The sequence below is a fragment of the Neurospora crassa genome, linkage group II, assembly GCF_000182925.2.
Source record: "Neurospora crassa OR74A linkage group II, whole genome shotgun sequence".
Lineage (NCBI taxonomy): Eukaryota > Fungi > Ascomycota > Sordariomycetes > Sordariales > Sordariaceae > Neurospora > Neurospora crassa.
Genome location: NC_026502.1, coordinates 2,234,582 through 2,259,032, shown reverse-complemented (window position 1 = coordinate 2,259,032; position 24,451 = coordinate 2,234,582). Strand labels below are relative to the sequence as shown.

At 52.0% G+C, this 24,451-nt stretch overlaps 2 protein-coding genes across 3 annotated transcripts; one reads left to right on the top strand and one right to left on the bottom strand.

Moving 5' to 3' along the window:
- The first annotated feature begins 2,602 nt into the window (after nucleotides 1-2,602).
- Nucleotides 2,603-10,933, top strand: nik-2 (nonidentical kinase-2). Of its 2 annotated transcripts, XM_011395212.1 has the most exons (4): nucleotides 2,603-2,825; nucleotides 2,885-3,314; nucleotides 3,368-9,950; nucleotides 10,020-10,933. In XM_011395212.1, the coding sequence occupies exons 3-4, from the start codon at nucleotides 3,642-3,644 to the stop codon at nucleotides 10,242-10,244; spliced, it is 6,534 nt and encodes a 2,177-aa protein (XP_011393514.1). In that variant the 5' UTR covers nucleotides 2,603-2,825; nucleotides 2,885-3,314; nucleotides 3,368-3,641; the 3' UTR covers nucleotides 10,245-10,933. The 2 variants fall into 2 exon arrangements, with proteins under 2 accessions (XP_011393514.1, XP_011393513.1); XM_011395211.1 differs by having other exon boundaries at nucleotides 2,885-9,950.
- Nucleotides 10,934-13,961: 3,028 nt separating this feature from the next.
- NCU01834 (hypothetical protein) lies at nucleotides 13,962-15,204 on the bottom strand (the record flags this gene model as incomplete). The annotated part of the gene is made up of 4 exons (XM_951525.2): nucleotides 13,962-14,438; nucleotides 14,543-14,671; nucleotides 14,819-14,949; nucleotides 15,075-15,204. The coding sequence occupies 4 exons, from the start codon at nucleotides 15,202-15,204 to the stop codon at nucleotides 14,181-14,183; spliced, it is 648 nt and encodes a 215-aa protein (XP_956618.1). The 3' UTR covers nucleotides 13,962-14,180.
- Between the last annotated feature and the right edge of the window lie 9,247 nt (nucleotides 15,205-24,451).

Below are 24,451 nucleotides of genomic sequence, written 5' to 3'. Positions count from 1 at the left end.
GACCGCGTACTTGGCGTGATGTGCCCGACAGAAGCTTCGTAGCGAGGTATTGTAGGATCGTGAAATGCGATGAAAGGTTGCGCCGTGGAGTAGCCTCGCCGTTAGTAGTAAGGCACATGTAGATGTGCCGGCCCCGTGCCGGCCCGTTCCAGCTCTGCGGTTGATCGTGGCTCGCCTGCGACCTACGCGCTGACAGGTGGCCAATAAGAAACGCCAACTGGATTGACGTTACGTCACGGCACCTTCGGCCGAGGTTTCCAAAGATCCCCGCTCACTGGTCAACGGCCAAGACTGACCTGTGCCGCCTCTGACGTAATACCTCAGCCGCTTGTATGGGCGCAATTGATTAACCAACTCGCGATCAGTCGTACGCGGTCGAAATTTTCACACAAAAAGGGCCAGATTGTTCATGGTCCTCCTCGGTCGCTGCGCCCAAGGAATGGTTTATTCGCCTCCAGGTTCTGTATGGGAAAGGGGCAGTATCGTGTACGCCATTTGGCCCCAAACGATGGACAAACCTGTACCTGGAGCTTTGCCAGAATCAGATCATCGTTCGCATGGTTGAATGGTGTTGGAAAATTTCGGTTTTGTGCCCTCGTTCCAAGACGCGAGTCAAGCGATGCGGTCAGCGGGAAATACGCCAGCGGCGCTGCCTCTACCCTATGTTTCTGACCTCCATCCGTTCAACCCTACATACAGCTAAGGTAGCACGAGCTCCGTCTGTACCGGCTCTCTAAGCCACACATCCAGTCAGTCTGTCGTGCTCATGTGAAATGGAAGTTTCCGTCAAAATCGCAAACATGTCGAATGGGTGAGTGGCCACCCGTGCCTTCCAAGCTCAAACTTTCTCTCACCGCTGGAAAATACAAAGATGGGTTGGGAGATGATGGACGCTGCACCTGGAAGAAGAAGAGATTCTCGTAGATGTCAATCAACTGAAGCGATTCAAGGAATGCAAGACGCGCCCCTTTTCGTCATGTGAAGGACAGACAAGTCGCTTCGGATTCTGGATTCGAGATTGCATCGATCTGTCCATTTTCCAGAAGGCAGCATACATTGCCTGATAGGAGACAGAGGTTGCACTTGTCCGATTCCCATGCACACCGATGACTCCACCGAAGCCTTTCCACGTTCTCCAAAGAAGCCCTTCGAGACGGCAGCCCCGAGCCAGGTTTTCGGGTGCCTCCACCAAGACAAATCCAAGGCTCGAGAGTCGATCGAAGCCACAGAATCGATGGTGTTGCCAAACCACCCAGAACAACCCAATGAGGCCAAATGAGCCCATACAGCGCTAACTTGATTTTGAACAGCATGCCAATGGTGTGCAATGATCATTTGCGCCGTTATCTCCTTTTGGCGTCTCCCTGGGCTCGAAAGGGAATTGCATGGCGGCATGGACATGCGGTGTCAATAAAAGATGGGGGCTTGAGCTGAATTGGAAACGGCTTTCTGCTGCTAAACAACACTAGTGACTACTTGTCATCCGATTACCCGTGCCTTCTTGGTTGCCCGGTTTCAATATGGGAAATTCCGGTCAGGATCTGGTGCTGATAGTGCAGTAACAGTGTTGAGGTTGCCCAAGCCCTGGTGGAGACTGGGTGAAAAAATGGATCTGTTAGGCTGCTAACTTTCTTGTGTATGGTTTTTCCCCGACCGTACAAGATCATCGGCCGCCGGTTGAAGAAACGTTGAGGTTTGTGCCAAAGATTTGCTAGATTTGCATTTGCGTGTGTACAACGCAACGACAACAACGGGAGTGACGGGAATCAACCAACACTCCTGCTGTCGGCCAAGACAATGCGGTCGCTCCTGGTTGCAAGGTGTCCTCGGCATGCCGCTGTTCGCTCTTCTATCGCATCTTGGCATATTGTAGTGTTTCAGTCGGTGTTTGTCCATCACATCCGCGACCCGACGTTCATCGCGGGAAGACACGATGACATGAATGGAAGACGTGAAGATGACTCTTTGCCATTGCGGAAGCACACACGGCACAGTAGTGTAGTGTAGTGTAGTGTACATAGTAGTGTAGTGTAGTAGTGTATACTACTGGAGGACTGGAGTCATCAGCGGCGGAATCCACCCCGAGCTGCCCACTTTCCACCCATGGTGTTCCTTGGGACAAAACGCCTCGATCTTCATCCCGATCATTCTAGCTCAACCTTGTGCATGTATACTACGCTGGAGGTGCATGACAAAAAAAGAACTTTGCCAACTGGTGATTGCGTCCAAGTTTGACTTTTGCGCCTCGCCAAACACTGCTGTACATGATGTCTTTATGCTCACATTATGCAATATGGAACAACTTGCAGTGTGGTTGATCAGACTCGAGACGTGAAATATAGTGTAGAGAGTACCTCTAGATACCCAGGTACATACCGACCTATGTATCGACACCGATGGGGCGCTTGGATCAGGCAGATCCATGACAATTCAGTGGACGTTAATCATTTGCTGTGCTGACCTAAGCCCAAAGGGGATAACACCCCTTGCCGTAGCTCCGTGCCCGCGCGCTCGCAGCCTCTCTTCGCCGCCCCAGGTCCGGGCCATCACGTCATAGTCCCCTTTGGCGAACTGGGGCCCTGCCAACTTTCGCTCCATCCCGGGCAGGTTCCATCCACGGGTTCCCGTTGCAGGTCTCGGCAAGTTTGCTGTAGTAGAGGTAAGTAGAGGTAGGTCCATAGTCGGGGGCCAGTGGCATCGCTCGCTGCCATCCACCACTCACCAGAGTCAAGTTTCCAGCCTGGCTTTTGTGCCTTCCTCTCTCGACTGTCAAGTGGTGAACACCTGCGGCTGCACCTGACTGGCAGACCGATCATTTGTTCCAGGTTAGTGAGCCTCCAGACTGAGCCTGCCAACTGGACCACCACCCACGTTGACGAACCAGGAAGCCCGCCGACTGCCGCTCTAACACGCCCTGACACGCCCGTCCTCAGTAGTCCACTTCCAGAGTGCTCTGCTTCTCGAGAGTGCAGGTCTCCCCTCCAGGGCTTTGTTTCCCACTCGTCCAGCTGTCGAGACCCCGAAGTTCCAACTTGGCCGTTCCGGCGGGCTGCTGCACCGGCCAAACACCCACATCCCGTCGATTCATCCGCCGAACATCCAATACCTCTAGTCTTCTTTCCTCCCGTCTACACTACCGTACACCTCGCCTCCAAGCTGAAGCCTCCAAACCTCCGTTGTCAAGGATCCACGCAGACAGACCGTCCTCCTACCGAACACGCACCCGCACAGCCAGCAGCAGCAGCAGCAGCAGCACACCGCAGACAGACGGTCAACAACATCCCAACTTGTACTATTCACCTAAAGACAACCAAGTCCGCACTAGTCCCTCTTCACACTAAGTATACCCAGCCTGATCTTGATTCAGGCCCCGTCCGAACGAAACAAACCCTGTCCCACCGCGCCTTGTCCTGCTACAGTCTACGAGTGCCCTCTGCCTGTCCAAGACGCCGGCCACCAAGCAACCCGCTACGCCAGAACCCTCGACCGGAACCTTTGACAAAGCTGGCCCCTATTGACCCCAACAACATAGCGCACGCGCCATAATATCCATTCGTGTTGCCGAGCACCACGACACTACTCAACAGTTAATATTCGACACTTGTTTAAGCTGGACTTTGGAGAGATACTGCACATGAGGAATGCGATTTTTCAGCCTTCATCGCCGAAGCCACAGTAAAGAGAAAGAGAAAGAGAAGGAGAAGGAGAAGGAGAAAAGAAAGAGCATAACCTTGCCTCTTCTGCGCCCTCGCTCCACCGAAAGACCAAGAACAACCGAATCCACGCTCACATCCACTACCACTACGACTCCCGCTCTCACTCCTACTCCCACTCTCACAATCACAGATACTACGGCGGCCACGACGCCTACGATCACGACCGCGAAGCCAGTCACGCCCCCCCGCACGACGACTCCTCCCAGGACTGTCATCGAGTCACCCGACAGTCACTGTTCTAACCAGTACGCCATTGCGCGATCCCACACCGGTCCTACCGATGGTTATGCCCTGAATCCTCCAGAGGCTTCTGCGCCGTCTGAACAGCTTGAACATCAGGACCAAATGACTGGTGGCGCCAACGGGAGAGGAGGGCTAGGGTCGCTTCAACTTCCAACGCCGCATTTACGGGCTTCCAATCAGCACACTCTTGCACCCGTTGTGGATGATATCCGGTCTCGGGACTCGGTGCGCAAGCCCTCCAGGCTTTCTTCCGAAGTTAGCTTCAACGATAGCCCTTTCAGCGAACCGACATCTGAAGAGAGGGACTTGCAGCAGGTAGAGAATGGAAAGAGAACAGTCGGGGAATCGCAGCGGGGTAAGATGGATACGTCCGAGGCAAAACGGCAGCTAAGTCAATACCGTTTGCACTTGGCCCGCGAGATGGAAAAAAGAGAGATTGTTGCGGCAACGGAGAACCGGCTGGCCATCCCGGGCCCGGCCCGCGTATCTCCTATACAGGAGGAGGCCAGCAGTCCCTCGCCACAGCTCCCCCAGAGCGGCAGCGAGCCTACCACGACATCGACCGAGTCTGGGAATACCATCCGTGGCGGTGTCACCCCCGGCTTGACGGCTAGAACTCCCTCATACCCCTTCCCGCGCATGGCATCCTCGCCCGGCTTTCCACACAGTGGCCTGCCATTTCACCGCCCGTTTACCACGCTCTCACCAACTACATTTCCGACTACGCATTCGTCTACGGGCGCTCACGTCTCGTTTGCCGGCATTCAGGGTCTTGACCATTCTGTCTCTAACCCCTCTACTCCTGCCTCAGCAATGACCTTTCTGCCCCCAGGGTGCTCCGGTACTGTGCAAGGTGAATTTGCGACACCCAATCTATACGACCTGACCCTCATGCTTTCGGCTGAGCCGGGCTTGGATGCATGGTGGCACACAGTTGTTCAGATCATGACTGAAGTGTACAGGGCTGAAAGGGTAACCCTGGCTGTGCCTGCCGATCCGACGGATATTGAGAACGTGCCATGGGGCCAAAAGGCAACGTACAACCCCCACCAGGAGGATGGCCTGAGCCTAGGCTATCTTGCTAGAGGCTCGAGCTTTGTCCACAGCAGTACCGACGATATCACCGACCTCTATCAGAACAACGACGAATCTCTCAAGCCCAAGGGCTTAGCGCGCCCCGGCCTGCCGAGCCGACACTCGTTTTCTTCTTATGAAGACAGCAAGGACAAGAAGGAGTCGATTGAACGAACGCCAGTGACACCCCTTCGGCCACCAATGGCATCGCGAAGCAAGACTGCTCACCCAGGAGTCGGACGCGATCGAGATGTGAGTGAGGATGATGATGTTGCTGTGAGCTTGAATCGTGAAGCTTTGGCAGAGCATGACGCCCTTGAGGGCCAGCAGCCCATCCCAAGCTGGGAAGCACCAATAACCAATAAGAGAGAAGGGCACGGGAAGCTCTTGAATGTTCTCCAGGCATTGGACTACGAAGCTGATCCATTAATCGATCACAATGGGGTATTGCGGGTTTTGGAACGTGGTCGTGTTGTTGCTCTTACTAGGTCATACCCGTATCTTACACAAACATCGTCAACCGACAGCAAAGCCGCCGATCCCAGAGTTGCGACGCGCAGCCAGTCGCCAGAGGGGCCACGGAAAAAGATCAAGAAAATTCGCACGCGATCCGAGTCAGCGACTAAACTCTCTGCGCTTCTGGGCAGTGCGACTTTGTCAACCGCCGCAGGCAGGACCTCGGGCGGGCACGGCTTGGAGAAGAAAGCTACCGGAATTGCCTCTCGCTTGGATGACGAATACCCAAGACCCCCGACACCCAAGTATGAGGAGTACGAGCAGGCACCACCTTCTCCGTGGTCTCAATCCCCGGCCCCGTCCCCCGCTGTGAGGGCTGACCCTAGCGAAAATCCGTTCTTTGCGGATGCCATGGTCGATGAGGAGTCGTTTAATCCAGGCTCGGCTCCTCCTGACTACTCAGCTCTGCAACCACCTGAAGCTATTGGGGTTGATAACTCGTGGACGGTGTTGCATATCCCTTTAACCCATGTCCTACTGTCGAAACCTCAGCAGCCAGGCTTTAAGCTGGATTCGACGTTTTTGGAGCAAAAGATGTCACAACGGGGCAAGTCAAGTCACACGCCGACAATTCCTACTCCCTACCAAGAACCTGTCGCCAAGGAAAAGCACGCTCCGATTGCGATTCTGTCTATACTCAGCCCCATTATCCCGTATCCCACCAATCTACGCCACTCGTTGGAGCACTTGGCACCACATCTGGCCACATCTTTTTCTCTGTGTCGTCACTATACTAACCTCGAAACGGAGCTGAACGGTCTCCAGAAACGAAGGCCACAGACGGTTGGCTTTGGTGCGCTGGGTCCTGACGGACGTCCGCTGGCTGATCCTACCGCTTTCACAATGGGATACCTCCCAACCGATGACAGTATCTCTCAGCAGTCGCACGCTGGCAGCATAACCAGTCCTAGCGAGTACTCTGGTCCCTCTCGCAGTGTCATCCACTCTCCGAATGGGACGCCTACTTGGGATTCCTCGGCTCTGAGTTATCTAATGGGCAAGAGGTCATCCTCTGCCAGCCCAGCTCCTGTCGCCGCTGGGGACAGTTACTTCACCACCACGCCAAAGCCGGGAGGTACTGGTGTGGGACAACGAACCAAGACAGGATCACGAGAAAGTACAACCCTTGAAAGGAAGGGTTCCTTGAAGATACCCGGAGGGAAGTCTCAGTGGCAGGATGCAGCTGGTGTCGCTCCCGTGTCGCAGGAGTCTCAGGGAAGCGGAGAAAGCAACCGCCGGAGTATTGATGAACCTTCGCCGACAAACTCACAACAGAAGACTGCCGTTCTCAAAGAGCAGCGGGAAGAAAGAGGCGGCATCGCAAGCAGTCAGCCAGTCGAGACTCAACGGAGAAAGCCTGCTGGTACTCCCACAGGCCAGCATCGGCACACGCAGTTGCACTCATATGGTGCCGACTTTGCCACCACATTCCAGTCCCTTCCTCCGAGCTCCACCGTCGGCAAAGGTATAAACCAGGGCGCAACGGCATCTAGGCAAGGATCGATCTCATCGACAGACATGACACCACCATCGGACAAGCTCAAAGGCCTTATCCTTGACTCTTTGCCCGCTCATGTCTTCGTAGCCCTTCCACAAACGGGTGAAATCGTCTGGGTGAACAGTCGGTTCTTGACATACCGCGGGCAAACCTCTAGCGATTTGGCCGCAGACCCTTGGGGGAGCATCCACCCTGAAGACAGAGAAGAGTACCTTCGTAAATGGAGTGCGTCTGTCCGTACCGGGGAACCGCTCTCAGAGACCGTAAGAATCCGTCGCTTCGACGGGGCTTATCGGTGGTTCCAAGCGCGGGCTGTCGCCTCCAAGGACAAGCGGGGTGTTATCATGCAGTTCCTGGGTTCATATATGGATATCCATGATAAGCATGTCGCACAGCTCAGAGCAGCACGGCAGGAAGAGATCGAGGTATCGGAGGCAAAGCATCGTCTGCTTGCTAACTTAATCCCCCAGATCATCTTCACTGCAACTGAAGACGAGGGTATCACTTTCGCGAACGAGCAATGGCTTTCTTATACCGGACAAGGTTTTGATGATGTTCTTGGACTTGGCTTCATGGATTTCGTGCACCCAGAGGATCTGGCTAAATGCCGGATTCCCCTCGAACGACCCACCTCACCACATGTCAGGCAGGACAAGACAAAGCATGACCATTCGCCTTCGCCCAGCAAGTTTGGCATGGCCGCTATGGGCAAACAGCCTGCTACCCCTCACGCTGAAAATGTGTCTGGGCCCGTACACCCAGCTCTCACCCGACACAGCAGTAGCACCAGCAGTTCTGCTAACGATCTCGCCGGTCCTAACCTGTCCGAGCTTGCCAGGCAGGGAGTCATCAAAATCAGCACCGACAGCAAGGGCCAGCTCTCATACACAACAGAGATCCGACTACGTTCCAAGACCGGCGAGTATCGCTGGCATCTCATTCGATGCGTTGAGATTGATAATGTCGACTTTGGTAATGGCGTCAGCTCTTATTTCGGCTCTGCCACCGACATCAACGATCTGAAACTCCTGGAAACCAAGTTAAAGGAGGCTATGGAGTCGAAGAGCCGTTTCCTTAGCAACATGTCGCATGAGATCCGAACCCCTCTTATTGGCATTTCTGGTATGGTCAGTTTCCTTCAGGATACCACACTCAACGAGGAGCAACGTGATTACACGAATACCATTCAGACCAGCGCCAACAGTCTGATCATGATCATCAACGATATCCTGGATCTTTCCAAGGTTGATGCAGGCATGATGAAGTTGAACTACGAATGGTTTCACACGCGCTCTCTCATCGAGGATGTCAACGAGCTGGTGTCCACCATGGCGATCGCCAAGCGTCTCGAGCTCAACTATGTTGTCGAAGAAGACGTGCCTGCATGGGTCAAGGGTGATAAGGTCCGAATCCGCCAGGTCTTGCTCAACGTCATCGGCAATGCCATCAAGTTCACTAATGAAGGAGAGGTATTCAGCCGCTGCAAGGTTGTTGTTCCCAACCATGGCCATTTGTACGAGAACGAGATTATGCTTGAGTTCTCCATCATTGACACTGGAAGAGGCTTCACCGAAGAGGAAGCCGAGTTGATCTTCAAACCCTTCAGCCAGATTGATGGAAGCAGTACCCGCCAACACGGTGGAAGTGGCCTAGGTTTGGTCATTTCGCGCCAACTGGTCGAGCTACACGGCGGTAAGATGGACGGTAAGGCGGTGCTAGGAAAGGGATCAACGTTCACCTTTACCGCAAGGTTTGGGCTTCCCACAGAATCCGACAACCCTGACCTGGCTGCACCACCTGCGCCTACGCCAGGCCTTATACCGGAAATGAACATTCTCCGTCGGTCCTCCATGGCATCCCCTCACAGTAGGCCATATCTCACTTCTGCACCTTCATCGGGCTCAGTGGTACCTGTTGAGTCTGACACTAGATCGCCGGCAGCAGTCTCCACCGGTAGCTCGGAACCGTCTATCCACTCGTCACGCACCCGAAACACTGAACGCTCATCCATATCGTCTGTCAACGTCGGGTCCTTAGCACGATTTAGCGAGGCTGCCCGTGCTAGTGGGCACGATTTGTCCCAGATGAAGCTTGAAATGCCTCATGGCAGAGGAGGAGGTGGCTCCGACGCGGGCACGACCCCAACGCCTAGCAACTCCAGCAACGAGCGCCTGTCGAGGCCTACCATTAAAGAGGGCGGTGGTTCAGAAGATAGCGATGGGTATCACACATCCCTATTTTCCATCTTGATTATCTGCCCGCAAACGCACAGCCGCGAAGCCACGACGAAGCATATCGAGATGACGCTGCCAAAGAGTAACCCTCACCAGATTACAGCGGTCGCATCTGTTCAGGAGGCGCGCAAGCTGATCGGTGGTGAGGACCCCGTCTTCTTCACGCACGTGGTGGTTAACCTTCCGACACCTGAGCAGATCATTGAGTTGATGGATGAAGTCCAGCGCTCAACCATGATTGGCCGCGGCGTTACCATCCTCATTCTCTCCGACTCGGTACAGCGACAGGCGGTTCTGAAGCAGGTAGCCGGTACCCAGTATGAGGACATTTTGTCTGAAAACCGGGTGACCTATATCTACAAACCTGTCAAGCCTTCACGGTTCGCGGTGATCTTTGATCCGGCCAAGGAGCGTGATCTCAGCATCGACCGGAACAGATCAACGGCAGAGCAGTTAGTGGAAAACCAAAAGCAGAGTTACCTTGAGGTGGAGAAGCGCATGGGCAACAAGGGGTACAAAGTCCTCTTAGTTGAGGACAACTTGGTCAACCAAAAGGTGCTGCAAAAGTATCTTAAGAAGGTCGGCGTGGACGTGGAGTTGGTCGCAGACGGAGTAGAGTGCACTGATGTCGTGTTTTCGCGGCCTCATGACTACTTTTCGTTGATCTTGGTATGTCTTATCACACCCGCCGTATGTCGCTTAGCAAGTGAGCTCTGTACCTAACCATCGTCCCAACAGTGCGATCTCCACATGCCACGCAAGGACGGATATCAAGCCTGCCGTGAAATTCGTGAGTGGGAAGCCAAGGGCAACTTTCCTGGAAGGGCGTTGCCCATCATTGCCCTGTCGGCAAACGTCATGAGTGACGTCCAGGATAAGTGTCTCCAAGCAGGGTTCAACGACTACGTAACGAAACCTGTCGACTTTATCAATCTGAGTAATGCTCTTTCGAGGTTCTTCTAATAAATCTGCCGACGGGACCTCACTACATTATTCGTTCACACACAAAAACACGGAAGATGAAGATAACGGACGGGAAAGGGGAGGGTATGGGAAGTCACGAAGGAAAGAATTGCTGGCAAACGGAAATGGAACTGGCTTTCACAGGACTGGGAGGGAGGGGAAATCATTGCATATCATCATCCGTCATCCGAAATTATTATCTCATCGTTATTGTTTTCGAACACTTTGTGTTCTGTTGACAACGCTGATAGATAAAGGCGACAAAACGCACAAAGCCGAAAACTGCGAAGGGAGAGAGAGAGCGAGAATTTTGCTAGAGATACCAGTTGTTATCACACCTTTCTGCTCTCTCTTTCCATGTACTACTAAACATATGTCTTAATTGTCTTTTTCTTTTACTTTCACTTCTGTTGTTTGTCCTTTCCTTCTCGTCTTGTTTATTTTCTACAGGTCTACAGGTATTGAAAAGGGTTTGGTTGGTTGGCGAAGGTTGAGATGGGCTGGCTTCTTTTATCTGGCATGAGGATTGGCATCAGGGCATAGTCAATGATTCAAAGGGTTTCTTCTTGTTTGTTATCTGATGTAATGTTGCTCTATGAATGGAATGCATAATGGGAGGTCTCGTTTAGATATCGCTAGTCGACAATAATCACGTTAAATATGATGTGGCGGAACAGCCAATCATGAAAGTCAAATCAGTATGTCGAGAGTGGACATGAAGTCCACCAGTGCGAGTCAAGTTGTGGGATACCTTCAAATGATTTCGACAGACCATATCATGAATAATGAATCCGGCAGAAACCGACAACTCATGAACATATAATAAAACTTGCGGGAGCGATTGGAATTCTGATTAAGTGTACCTAGGTTCGAAGTCCAAAGTGAAACATGTATATAACCACCTCACATCGCTCCCTCATCACACCTTCAAACACCATCACTTCTAAGCACCAGACATCAATACTAAAAACGTATGACTATGGACACTGGGATAGTGATTCGAGATCCCGCTCGCCCTCATAGATACGCCGGTGACCGCCAGTCCAGTCGTCGTAACATTGACAACCGCTGTTTCTTCATTTTTTTCCTCATTTTTTTTCTCCTCCCTCGGAGGTCTTTTGGCTTTGCTTTTCAAAGAAAGAGAAAGAGGGAGAGAGGCAGGGACAACCCTAGCAGTTCGGCCGCTCGCTCCTTCCCAATTGCTCTCCGTCGCTTCTTCTTCTATACCTCCCGATCGGCATTTTGGGGAAGGCGTAACCCCACAGTCCAGGTCGCTGCTTCAACAATTTCCGCAAAGTTTTTCAGGGTTGGCGATATTTTTGGTAAAAATGGAGGCCAAGCTGACGGAGAGGTACATTACAATTCTTTACTAACTCACCCGTCGAGGTATGTGAGTCACTGTTATACAATCACTCTCTCACACATACACACCTCGTTAGACAGGGGTACAAAGCCTGGATTGAGCGCCTGGACATCTAACATACTGCAGTGGAAAAATCAGGAAGTCATGGAGGCTTCCGGGCGATCAAGCAGGCATCTTGGTTGAAGTCGGCCTCCAATCTAGGATCTTCTGCTTGGCCAAGTTATTCGTGCAATGAAGCCATCGCACAGCCTAAATCTTTGTGGTTGTTCTCATAGCGGGCTGGCTGGGCAATTGTGTCTGGAAGCCCTCCCGAAAGGATTCATGGTTCTTTTCCGGGGACGAGATCATCAAAGCTTATCTCGATCAATCACGCCAGTTGCCCCATAACATGGCTCTGTTTCTGTAACTGCCAGTTCGATCCCGTCCGGTATTGTCTTTTTCGTTCCGTGCAAACCTCGTGCCAAAGTGTGAATGCCCTCGTCTACATCCCGGACTTCGAAGTCACAAACCTTTACGCCCACCCGCTTGTCTTTTCCCAGTGTTGGAACAGACTTCATGAACTCAGGGATGCGTGTAAACCAACAAAGCCTACTACCTGCCAAGAAAGCATTCTTACTTCTAACCTCCCAATATCAATGCTGCGGTACATAATTCTACAAGCTACCGTCGGCTGAGACTGAAACATTCACGTCCGCCCTAGTCTCCCTCTCACTATGCCCAGTGAAAGTTGTACAAGCCCCGACAGAACCAAACTGGCGTTCAACCTACCGGCTGGGTACAAGTTAGTCGGTGATGTGATACAGCGACACAGCAAGTTGCTGAATCTGGGCTGATTTGAGTCATGTGAGGCGTGAGTCGTGAGAAATAGTGTTACCTAGGCTAGCTAGCTGGCTGGCTGGGATTTCAAGCCTCGACAGCTTCCTTGACTAGTCTAGGGGTAATACATAAGTGCTCAGTTGTTCTTTACCTACATAGGTGTGGCACTGGTAGGCGGAGCGCATAGAACCTTTTCCCCTTCTTTGTGTCACTTAAACACAGATACGGACATACACAACACAGATACAGACGCGGACGGCCCTGGCCCCAGCCCTTGGAGCTTGCCCCTGAGCTTGGTGTACCAGCAATGTGGCATGTGAGATTCTAGGCGTGCAGTTTTGCTTCACACATCGAACATGGCAAGGAAGTCCCTATTCGATTGAGTACCGGTACACTGGGATATTGGAAGATGAACGTTGTCTGGTGACTACCATTATCAAGATATATCATTCACAGTATTTAGACTCTTGAAAGGGGATTGCATCTTTCGCACATGATGACAATGGCGTATCATGCTTTACTTGTGTTGCTAAAGCTTACCTAGTGCTCAGAGCTTTATTACGGGCTCCCACAACTTGTAAAAAGACTACAGCACTTCAATATACGTATCTGAGTAGAAATCTACGAAGCAGACGAAAAGTGAAGGTGGGTATTGTTCGAGATATGCCGTCCCTCGAAATACACTCTTTTTCTTTCACTACGGTTCACTTCGCTCTTCCATCTCTGGCATCTCCTTTTCCCAGGCTCAGAACTCTTCCTCTTTGTCGCAGATCTTGCCTTGACCAGTTCAGAGACAAAACATACAGGAAGTCAGACCAAAGTGTCGTCAATCCCCAAAGAAGCAAGTGGATACAGACACAAAAAGCTTGTCTTGGATACAACGGAAAAATCTGCGTAACATGCCAGGAGCTAACAGTGAGACTGCTGTTGTGTAATACTCCTCACCATCACAACCACACCAACAGGAGACAGAGACAGAACAGACAGCGACCGGCCGACCGGCCTGAGACAAATGATAGGTACGTACATACAGTGAGTATGTGGTACATAGCACCGCATTCGACGCCCTTGTGCTGGCCCCCCATTTCTCAAACGGAACGGAATGGCTGACGGCACGGCCGGTGGCTTTTTCCTTCTCTTCTCGTCTCGTCTCGTCCGCCTCGCACTTTTCTTTGTACCATTAGCAAGGTAAATGTGAAAACGAATGACCACGTAGGAGCTGTGCATGGTTATGCGGCCAGAAAATAGTATGGTCACAGTGCATGCCCCGTGAGGCTCAAAAAGAATACCAGGATGTCATCGGAGAGCGGAGCGACAACTGACGAGCAAGTATCGAAACAAATTGCAGATTGGATGAGTTGCTGTACAACACATGGCCGCGTAAAGGTACATGGCTCCGAGAAATCACAGATTCTAACACTCCCCCCCCCTCTCACTCGTCTTACTATCCCCAATAGTCCCCATACTAAAGAGACCACTCAAAGCTAGCAATGTATGGGAATGCGTGATGGAGGGCATGATGGTGGTGCCAACTCGGCAGTCTCGGGTGACTTTGAACTGACCCCAAGGGGCGTGTTAGAGAAGGGCTTCAGGTGGCAAAGGTCATCATGCCTGAGGGGAGGATGGGGTAACACAAAGCAGAGAGAGACACAAAGATGAAGGGTCGAATCAGAAATCAAGGTGCGTGGCTGTCGTTGGGAATTGGTGAGCAAAGTGTGTTAGATCGCGTGGCACAGGATCGTGAGACCAGCACCTCTCTACCCCGTCTGTCGTGTCCGGCGGACAAACGGCATACCGGCACCGGCCCAGCGGCGGCGGCGGCGGCGCCGGCATAATTTAGGAACATGGAAACTCTCCCTCCGTGGGTGTCGGTCTAGCGAGCTGCTTATGGTTGACAAAGTGGACCGGCCAGTTCGGTTGTCCACGGCCCTCTCCCTCTCTCTCTCTCCCTGGGGAACCTCAAACGGCCCAACGGCCGGAGACGGGTGAAGGACGGAGGGAGTGGAACAAAAATTCTGTGTTTCAGGCCGTCAAGGGAGAAGTGTCCCCGCAAAATGCCAACTCATACTTCATCACGTAACGAAAAGAAAGAAAAGAGGCCCATTTTCGAGCGGCATACCGGGGGGCTGCGGACACGCATGCCGGAGATGGTGCGGCACCGGGAGGCGAGCCAGTAGCAGCCGGCAGTCGTACGGGTCCGCAAGGACAGCTGGACGATGGTTGGACATAAGGCCAGCCTAGGAAGGGTCTAGAGGGAACCAGACTCATGCAGTGACGGAAGCAAACAACACGAAGCAGTAGTGGTCTGCCTTAGCTAGAGGTAGTATCAAGTGCGCACATTCTTGTTGGTCAGTACATGCGTGTCAATAGACCAATGGAAATAACCATCACATACCCGGTGGACTTTGTCAGGCTGCGGGAGACGGGAGGGAGGGTGACGACGGGAGACGGGGACCCAGAGAGCACTACGGGATCCGGCGGACGGGAGACTCCCGGAACGGGAGGTGCGGATCCAGTACCCACCATCTGCACTAGTGTGATTTTTCCCTAGTCCTCTTCTTTTTTGTGTGTGTGTGTGTGTGTTGTGTGGTTGCTGTCCCCTTTATTCTACACTACCGAGCCGTTGGGTCTACAACACTAGGTACACATACTTGTACGGCTTCGCCACGGCCACAAACAACCGCCCAAATCAACACAACGGCGGACACGTTTTCGCTCAAGGCTACGTGCGGTCATTGCATTCCTACCAATAGAATGAGCCATCACATAACTAACAGACATCGTGATGAATTTGGATTCACGAATATGCACCCAACTGCCAACCCCAAACAACGGCGTTGAAACGAGCACACTTTGTTAGCGGGGCTCTCGGTCCAACATTGAGATGGATGCTCATTTAATACTGTTAACCCTACACATAGCGATCAGTTGTATAACGATATTCTGGCCATAACGCTCAAGATCAAGGTAACGGTGCAGATTAGTATGGGAGTAGCGATCAACCTTCGTATTACGATTTCAATCAGATTTCGAAGGTGAGCAGCACCAAAATCGTTATACCTAGGGGGTTTGGTTCAGTCCTGGAACGTTCAGTTAACAGGCCGTTACAGCTCGTGATGACCCGGAGTGGATCCTTTTGGCCGTCTCTAGTCTTAGGATTGGTTCAGAAGCCCAAACTAGCCTACCTTACAGTAACGATAACCTGGGCATTACAATCAAGACCTCGGTAACGGGCTTGATCGTTATGTGTAGGGTTAACAGTACGTTGTTGGGTAAAATTGAAGGTGTTGGTGTTTATGCCACAACAGTGGAGATGAATCTTTCTGGGTTAACTTGAGTTTCCAAGACAAAACAAACGCCGCGGGCGCTCCGTCTCTCGCTCTCGCTTTCTGATTGCCTTTGATACAGTGCAATTGCCAGGCGGCATAGAAAGAAATCGGTGGAACGAATGCTGGGGATTGTAGCGGACAAAGTCCCTCCACCTATCTACGGGCAGGTACATAGACTACCCAGCAAAAGACGACTGACCTGCACGTAAACAGAGCCGCAAAAAGCAACCACCTGGCGGCTGCTGGCAGCCATTGGTAGCTAACCGTTGACTGCCCATGGGCAAAAGGGACGAGCTTCATGGATGATGATGATGATGATGATGCATTGCTCGCTTACCTACCGTGTACTTTTCGAGCTCGGAGCTGACCGGCTTCAGCTTTGGGCATGAGGTCGGAGAGAAGAGACTGGCCCCCGTCTTTGCTGCCAGCATTGACACATTCTCCATGTCGAAAACTGATGAAACAATGGCCATGTCACAATGTCCGGGAGCTGCTGGAACGGTGGTGACGCAAGAAGTGAAAAAGGCGAAAATCCACCCCAAATTCCCATTCTCGAGTGGGGTCCGTGTCGGGACCTGGGTGGGGCCGTTGACAGCTGGTTAACTCGCGCTAACCGGTTCCTATCCGAAGTGCCCGGGCAGTTGGGCGGACCTGCGGCAGATCCCCCAGCCCGAGTCCTGCAGGGCGGCCCAGCCCACAGGAACCAAAGCGGTCCATGCCAGCTGCCCCTGATCACCCAGGCAGACAGCCTCAACTTACTAACCTCCAGCTGGCCGGAGACGGGAGCTCACTGTTCAAAGAGCCGCCGAGTGCAGGTGCGGCCGATGAGGATCGGAGGGACGGGATCGATCGGTTTGGCAATCGAACATTCAGTTGCCTCGAAATGCCGATGCATAGCCTGCACATGCCCCTTGCCTGATCGCAGACGCAGGCTGAAACGAGCTCACAGCTATTGCCAAGTGGTGGCAGCTTAACATGCCAGGAATACCAAAAATGAAACTGGTTCCTTTGATGCAAGCTCGTTCGGTGCAAATTTCTCAAGGATCTTCTGTTTTGAGTTCTCTGCCTTCAGGTACACTGAACTCAGCTTGTGTCCCTTGCCGCAGATCCTTGGCTGCTTCTGAAAGGAGATGGACGAATCGTAGATTACCGTCAACTGCGCTGCACACACCCTTTCTCGTTCCAACCTCCAAACAGCACTGCAACTGTGCAATATCCCAATTACGGATCCTTTTCTTTCTTCACCCCCCTTTTTTTTCTGCCGTAACACGTCCCACGATGTGAACATGGCTCGATAGAAGCGCGAGGAATGGCACGATAATCTCCCGCCCCCAAAACAGGACGGGCCATGGAGTGGCTTCTCCTTTTTGACTCACTTTGTTGGAACCTTGGATGTACCTAACAAAGGTGTGAAGCGTGAGCCTTCTGAATTTTCAATGGTGTTTCGCAGTTCTAGGGGTATCCATGGACGAGCTACAGTGACTCACTTGCTGTTAAATCAAGCAGAAAGCTCTATCCCTACCTCTCCCCAGCCTGCTCGAGCCTGCTTCCCGTGGTTTTCACTCCCGTCGGCACCGAATCCGAACCGCAATGTCGCCATCCCCGCCGCAGCCTTCCTGAAGGCAGGGTGAGCTGGGCTGACGATACTAGGCGGACAGTGGCAGCCCAAAAGTCCAGACCAAGCCAAGACCGAAACTCCGCTTAAAAAATTTCAACCCATGACGGAAATTTCGAGTTGATGCTGGCACTTTCATGAAGCTGACGCGAAAACTTTGATGGTCATCAGCCTCAATCAGTTCCTCCCTTCAGTCCATTGCACAGTCATCGATCGGTATCGATGGTATCGATTCGGTGGCTCCCGACCAGGAAGATGAGAGAGAGAAAAAAAAAAAAAAAAAAAAAAAAAAAAAAAAAAAAAAAAAAAAAAAAAGAGATCCTGAATGTCAAATTTTAGAGACTTCCAGAAGAGCCCACAGCTGTCCCAAAAGTACAAACTAGTGTAATTATGAGCAATACCCTGGAGGGGGAAAATATCAAATTGAACAAAAATAGCACCAAGATATTGCCTATGGAGGCCATGTGTACGCAGGTACGACAAACATTGGCCCCGTTCCGCTGCGGGCAGCAGCAGAAGTCCGGTCACGGCGGCCCGGGAGCTCTTGTCGCGGCCAAACATGTCCGCAGGCAATTTCAACAAAGTGAAAGCTCCATCGACTCATGAACCTCATCAGCGTCATCATCGGCCCAGCATGGTGCGTGTGCCGTACGGTACGGGGTACAGCAGAAGCTCTTCCAACAGGCAGCTCCATACATCACACGTTCCCCAAAGCGAATACCAAGCCCCAGGGCAATGCGTCAAACCGCGCCAAAGTTGTACACAGTAGACCAACACTTTGCCCCCAAGGACTCCATATCGAGACAAGGATACATGGTGTTGGTGTCCAGCTCACGAAACTTTCAAAATTTGCAGCAGAATTCGATGGCGACAGTGACACACACGCCCTCTCTTTCTGCACAGCAAAGCAGGGTCTCATCATGGATCCCTTTTCTCCCATAACATTTGCCAATTACATACCCTCACGTCATCGGCGTAGATGATTTTTTTTTTTTTTTTAGGTCAGGGTCATGGCATGGCATTGACCAATTCGGTCGCAACAGCACCAAACGTGTGAAAACCTAAACCCCCTCAAAAAAAAGATAGGGGCTAATTGTGACATTTGTAAAGGCCGAAACAAGCCAGTCTTCATGCCGAAAGAAAGCGAACCAAACATTTTCCAAGGCAAGAGACGCCCTCGCGCGATTACGGTTTTCGCACAAACGCGCGCTTGTTTTTTTTTTCCTTGTTTCTTTTTTGTTCCTTGCCTTCATGGGTGGGCGTAATGCCAGAACGGCCGCCGCCGCCGAAAATTCCCGGGCCCGAATGCTGAGGTCCGAATAATTCCGATAGGGTGAACTTCATCACTACCATACTATTATCACCGTTGCTATGAGGGCAGAAACACTACTTACTAATCTGTCATGAACAACGTGGGGGCTTCGAACGGTTCAGAGATGCGGTCGTTGAAGAGTTTTGCTTCCAAGGTCCTCTATGTAGCCTCAGTGTATGATCTCAAGGACTGTGGGAGATAAACAGCTTTACATAACCAGCGATATAGGGCGACCATCCAAGCCGCACGTCGCTAATCTGCGTGATGGTCGAATGTTCATGCAGTGAGAATGAAGCGGTACATATCATGTTAGTATGTAACAGTGATCATCCGTCCCTGTCTTGGACTTGCATTGCCTTGTTTTCTTTGATATATCTCGTGTTCACATGTAGGATCAACCAAAGGCCCTGCGGTTCCAGTCTTACAACCTACACTATTGTGTACTGATATTGAGGTATGGATCGCACTGGCAAATTTTCTTCTTGGAGCTCTTCACTTGGTTGTTCGATATGGTTCAGCATTGAATACCATAGTTACCTAGGTATCACTAATTACACTTCCTTGGCTTCCATGATGGAGGATCAAATTGATATCGAGTCTATATCCCAGATTAACACTTCATACTAGTAATTTCCAGGCTGAGCCAAGGTAGCCAACTTGTGCTAACCCCAATCACATTCCGGTACCGTACCCCGTGGCCGTTTTACCGTTCCGACTCTCAACGGCTCCGCCAATCATATGTCTGGACTCTTGTTTCAACATTTCCTTCCTCGACGAGAAGTATCACGATGATACTAGAATTCATCCCAGGTTTTATGCTGCGTTATGCGTATAGTATACCTTTACCAACGCTAGGCTGTTAACGTCGCAGGACTATGTATGAGCTTCAGATCTCCAAACCGTCCAGGTGAGCACGTGTAATGCTAACAGCCTGACATGATTCTTTCAATGATGCGATCAACTTGTTTCACGTGTTGACAAAGTGTAAAAGCCGACGGATGAGACATTCATCCGTTAAACAAAGTGGAACCTGGATCCCTCCGGCCGTTGCTGTCTCTTACTCGTAAATCCCGCCCCGGCCGATTCCCGGTCTGTAGTAACATCTTTCGGCGCTCCAACGGCCGCTCACTACCGGAGCACGTGCGGGGGACTCCGTGACAATTAGCCCAACACGGAATTTACGCACAACGGTGCACCAACTGTTGGGTTCTGTGCCGGGTGACCACTAACGAATGCCCATACGAGCTCCGCCTAACTCAGCTAGAGCTGATGCCCAGGCTGTCTGGGCCGTTCGGCGTGGTTCGTTGCTCAGAATTGCCGGTGCGAGAAACGGGGAACTTACGACAACCGAACCACATCTCCCGTCATTTTCAGCACCTCCACCTCCACAGCCTAGGGCCCACAAACTGTTACATATACACAGTCGCACCGAAACCGCGACTTCAAATACTTTGAAATAAATGGGATTAATTAGCCCTCCTGAATTCCAACGCTTGCGAGAAGCATAGCGAGAAAAAAAAAAGACGGATCTGCAATGACAGTACCACAGTGCACAATTACCAAGATACCGCAGCGACCAGCATAATGCTGCCCAAAAGCCAGGAACCGTTCCTGACGATCAGCACTGTATCATGTACCGAGTTTCTGTGATTTTTGTCTTCTTCTCTTCTTTTCTTTTTCCTTTTTTTCTCTCCGTCTTCAATGGTTTTTAGCCCTGACTGTAACCCTCCCTCCCGTCACCAACCGAAGAAGCAGATCACCGTCCCCCCTCGCTGCCCGCGCCCGCCATTCGGGACCTGCGCCGAGCGCGGGCGCGGGACGCCGGGAGCGCAGCACCGCACCCCAAGGGCCAAGGCCCAAAAACCTCAACCCACAAAAATGGGCGCCCACGAAATCGCAAAGATCCAGGAATTCCCGTGATATCTTACGTTGTTTTAGTGTGCATGATCTCATGATCTCATCCTCTCCTAAAAGAAACCCGGTAAGTTGGATCTTGGATTTCAGGGCCTTGAGGACCTTGGCGTTAGGGCTCTCTATTCGGGTCCGCATCCGAAGTGTTACACCTTTTGCCCCCGGCCGTTGAACCGCCGGCATCGAGTCAGTCCTTGTTGTTGGGAGATTCGGACATTCCCATCAAACTCAAAGCCGAAATCGCACTACATACCTGTTCATTACTTCCCGGATTTTGAAGTCTTCGATCAGGCCGATTAAAAATTCAAGACGGAAACCGTTATCAGCATCACCATCAGCATCGGGATCGGGATCGGGATCGGGATCGGGATCGGAATTCGGGACGCGGGTGAGACGGGGCAGTCCTTGACGTTGCGGAGCCGCAAAAGGTTTGAGTTTTCTGGGAATGCGGCTCCGAAACCCCCCGAAAAAAAAAAACGAAAAAAACACGGCCAGCTTGGAGCCATATCACTGCCAGTGCCAGCAAATACACTGCATACCTACACTACAGCAAACATACAAAGTCTCCGAACCCCGCTCCCCGACAGTCGCTCGGCCCTTGCGTGTATGCGCGGCTCTTGTGCCAAATTAACCTCCTCCCACGAAACTCACCGACCAGTACCTCAAACGCTGGGCTTGTCTGTAAGCATGGTGTTGCTGCACACGGTGTACCTACTTACAGGCCTGGGGGGCCGGGGAAAGCGGGCTACGGGGCTACGGGGCTACGGGCAGGCTACCAAGGAGCCTGGCATGTCCAGAAGCTGGCGGGCTTGGCGGTCGGGAGCCGTAGCCAGGCTCCCAGGAAGGCGGTAGGCGGTGATCGGGGAGTTCGGGCATCGGTGAAGGACCTGAGTGGATATGAAGCTCAAAGCGGAACCGGGACGAACGTCAGAACCTTGACGGCTCAGCAGCGGTAAAGCGCGGCTCAGAAAGGCTCGTACATCTGTATGCGGTGAAGTGAAATGATCGTTGATGCCCTTGTCGGCCTCCGTGATGTTCCATGTTCGAGAATGTGTGTTATCGATGTTCAGTGTTCACGTGGACATGGAGTCAGGGCAGGCAGGGCACATTCAGGCCAAGCAGGCAGTTGTAAACCCTGATTTTCACTTTCGCTCGCCCGCTCGCCCGCTCGCCCTTTTTCTCGCTGTCCGTTTTGACCTTGAGCGGCTCATCATCAGACACCTTAGGGATATTGAATAAGACAATTAAAATTCTCTCTTTGTGTGTTTTCTAGAAAACGCCACTTACTCATCTATTACTACCAACCAGCCGGCCACGCGGTGTGGTTGTGGATTGTGGTGCGCGGCCGTCCCGTCCGTCGGCGTCTCCGCTCGTTTTCGTTTTGTGCCTTTCGGGTGCCTGCCCGACCACTTGGGTCGCGTTCCATCCGCATTTCCCCTACCGTCATGGGTTTGGTTTTTCTGAGAGTGGGAAGAGGCTGAGAGGCGCATGAGGCTCCGCTCCGCCTTTTTTTTTTTTTCTTTTTTTTTTCTTTGTTCGGCTGCTTTGTCCCGCATTTTCCTTCTGCTTCTTTCTGTTTTGGGTTATGTCTGTTTTGGTACGTTCCGGTCTGTCACTTTTTCCTCTAGGGTCACATTATGTATCGGAAGAATGTGATGGGACCGGATGACTGGTGTGCCCAGTGAGAAGATGGACGGCCAAGCCACCGGACTTCTTTTTTATGATGCGTATGTTGATAGAATGGAATAGGTAAGAAGAGGTGATTGATGATCATCGTGGTGAATTCAAGGATTTGTGACCTGGGAGTTGGTGCAATGACTCCGCAGTCTCGCGCAAGCGACTGCCGCGGACCACCAACCAAACAGCGATCTGATGCACATGTCCAATGTCTCTTTGCGACACATGCCGCTATTTTCAACTCTGATTGCGTGAAAAGCCGAACATAACCTTTTTGTCGGAGAACAGCATCTATCTGCCTGCCGGCGGCTGTGAGGGGGATGGATCATCATCACCATTCACGACGTGTCAACCAGAAGGATAGCAACATTAGGTAAACTTGCTAAACTCGCTCATCACGTTAACGGGAGCGTGACCACTTGTCGATGCAGAACGAGTCCACGCCACGCAATCCAAGTCATTTGAAACAGCATGGCGGCCCTTTCAGAAATAGAATACATAGGTAGACGTCAGCAGTGTACGTATCTTCTCAACAACGAACAAGAACCAGATTCGCCCGCCTGCACCGCTTTGGGCAACGCTGGCCCTACGGGCCCTACGGACGGCGCCCCGTGCGGCGGATATAAACATCCGCCCCACTCACGACGACTTGAGCGTTTACACGAACCGCGGTTGGGATCGTTTCATCTGTGTACACTAGTGCAAGCAAGAGTATGTAGCTCTCTTCGCTGGCATTACCCCAGTACCTAGTAGTTGTCTATGAGAGGAGGGTGAAACCTGCAATTTGGCGTAGGGTAAAAGCTATGGGGAGATTTGGAAAAAAAGCTCCTTTCTCGTACGAGTCCGTGTACGTGCGTAGAAACCCCCCCATGAGGAAACAAATTCCCATCTCATTCGCCGAGTTTTGCTGTCGTACGCTGGCGGCCAACTGGCAAGCATCATGGTGTTTCCAACTTCACCCCTCGCGCTTTTCAGAGGTTGGTTGGTTCAATAAATCCAATTACTCAGGGTTCCGGTTTCGTTTCTGTCAGTACGTGTCTTGGTATTACCCCCAGGCCTTTTGGGGATCACCTCCAAACAGATCGACTTCCTCATTGTCGACCTTCCCGGGCACCTATGTGTTTGTGTGTACGGATAAGACTTAGCTAGGTAGGTAGTCTTCGAGCAGGAACTGGGTAGACTTTTTCGCCCAATTGCATCTCATCACCAAACGTATCGAATCGACGATCAAGTCCTCTTCATAGTATGGTCGTTGACGTCCCGTGACCGCCGTCTATCTATCTATGAGCTGTCCAAAACTCTCCGCATGTGCGTTCCCTTCCCTTGCTTTTCCCACCCGCATCCTCCCAGACTCACCAAGCGAATCACTTCTTTCTCCTCGCGGTCCTCGTCTATCACATCAGGCAGATACTCCAGTGTCACAGCATCAAAGCGCCACCTAGGGGTTGTCGAGTGCCGCCAGCAGGAGCCTATGAAGCTCTGAGCGGGGGTCTTCCTCGCCACCGAATCGGAGCACCACACGAGCATTCTTGCATCGTCACTGCTATCATGTTTTTCGTGTGAGGTGCGTGGTTTGTGTGGTGCTCTCTCAACTTTGCATCACGACATGAGCCGATATCGGAAGGTTTTGTTAGATTACGGACGGACGGACGGACGGACGAAACAGGTAAGGGGAGGGGAAGGGAGGGGACCCATTTTCGTGATAGGGTCATCGTGATCTTATCCGTTTGTTCATTTACTTTTCTTTTTTGACTTCTCTCAGGGCCCGGCCCAATCCAAACTGGATGTCGGGGGTCCTTGGATCCGTTCATCGTGAGCGCCAGAGAGAGAGGCTCGGGGGAGGGGGAGGAGGGGGAGAGGAACATGAGATGTGAGGATGGGGCGTCTTCTTCGACCAAGCCTACCTGTAAGGTAGCCTCTCTTCAAAGTCTTCGTCTGTGCCTCCCACAGAAAAGCTTTTCAACTTGTAACGTGGCCCAACGTTTTCTGACTGGGCTTCCGTCACTGGACCTCAAAATTATCCATGTTCCCGTGGCACAGCCCGTTTTTTTTTCTTCTTCTTCACTTTTGTTTTCTTTCTCTTTGTGGCCAAAGTGAGGCGGGCTCGGCGGGGAGGACAGCTTTTGGTTGGAAGCTGATCCCGCGAATTAGTTCAACCTTTGGGGAGAAAGCTTGAAAATAGAG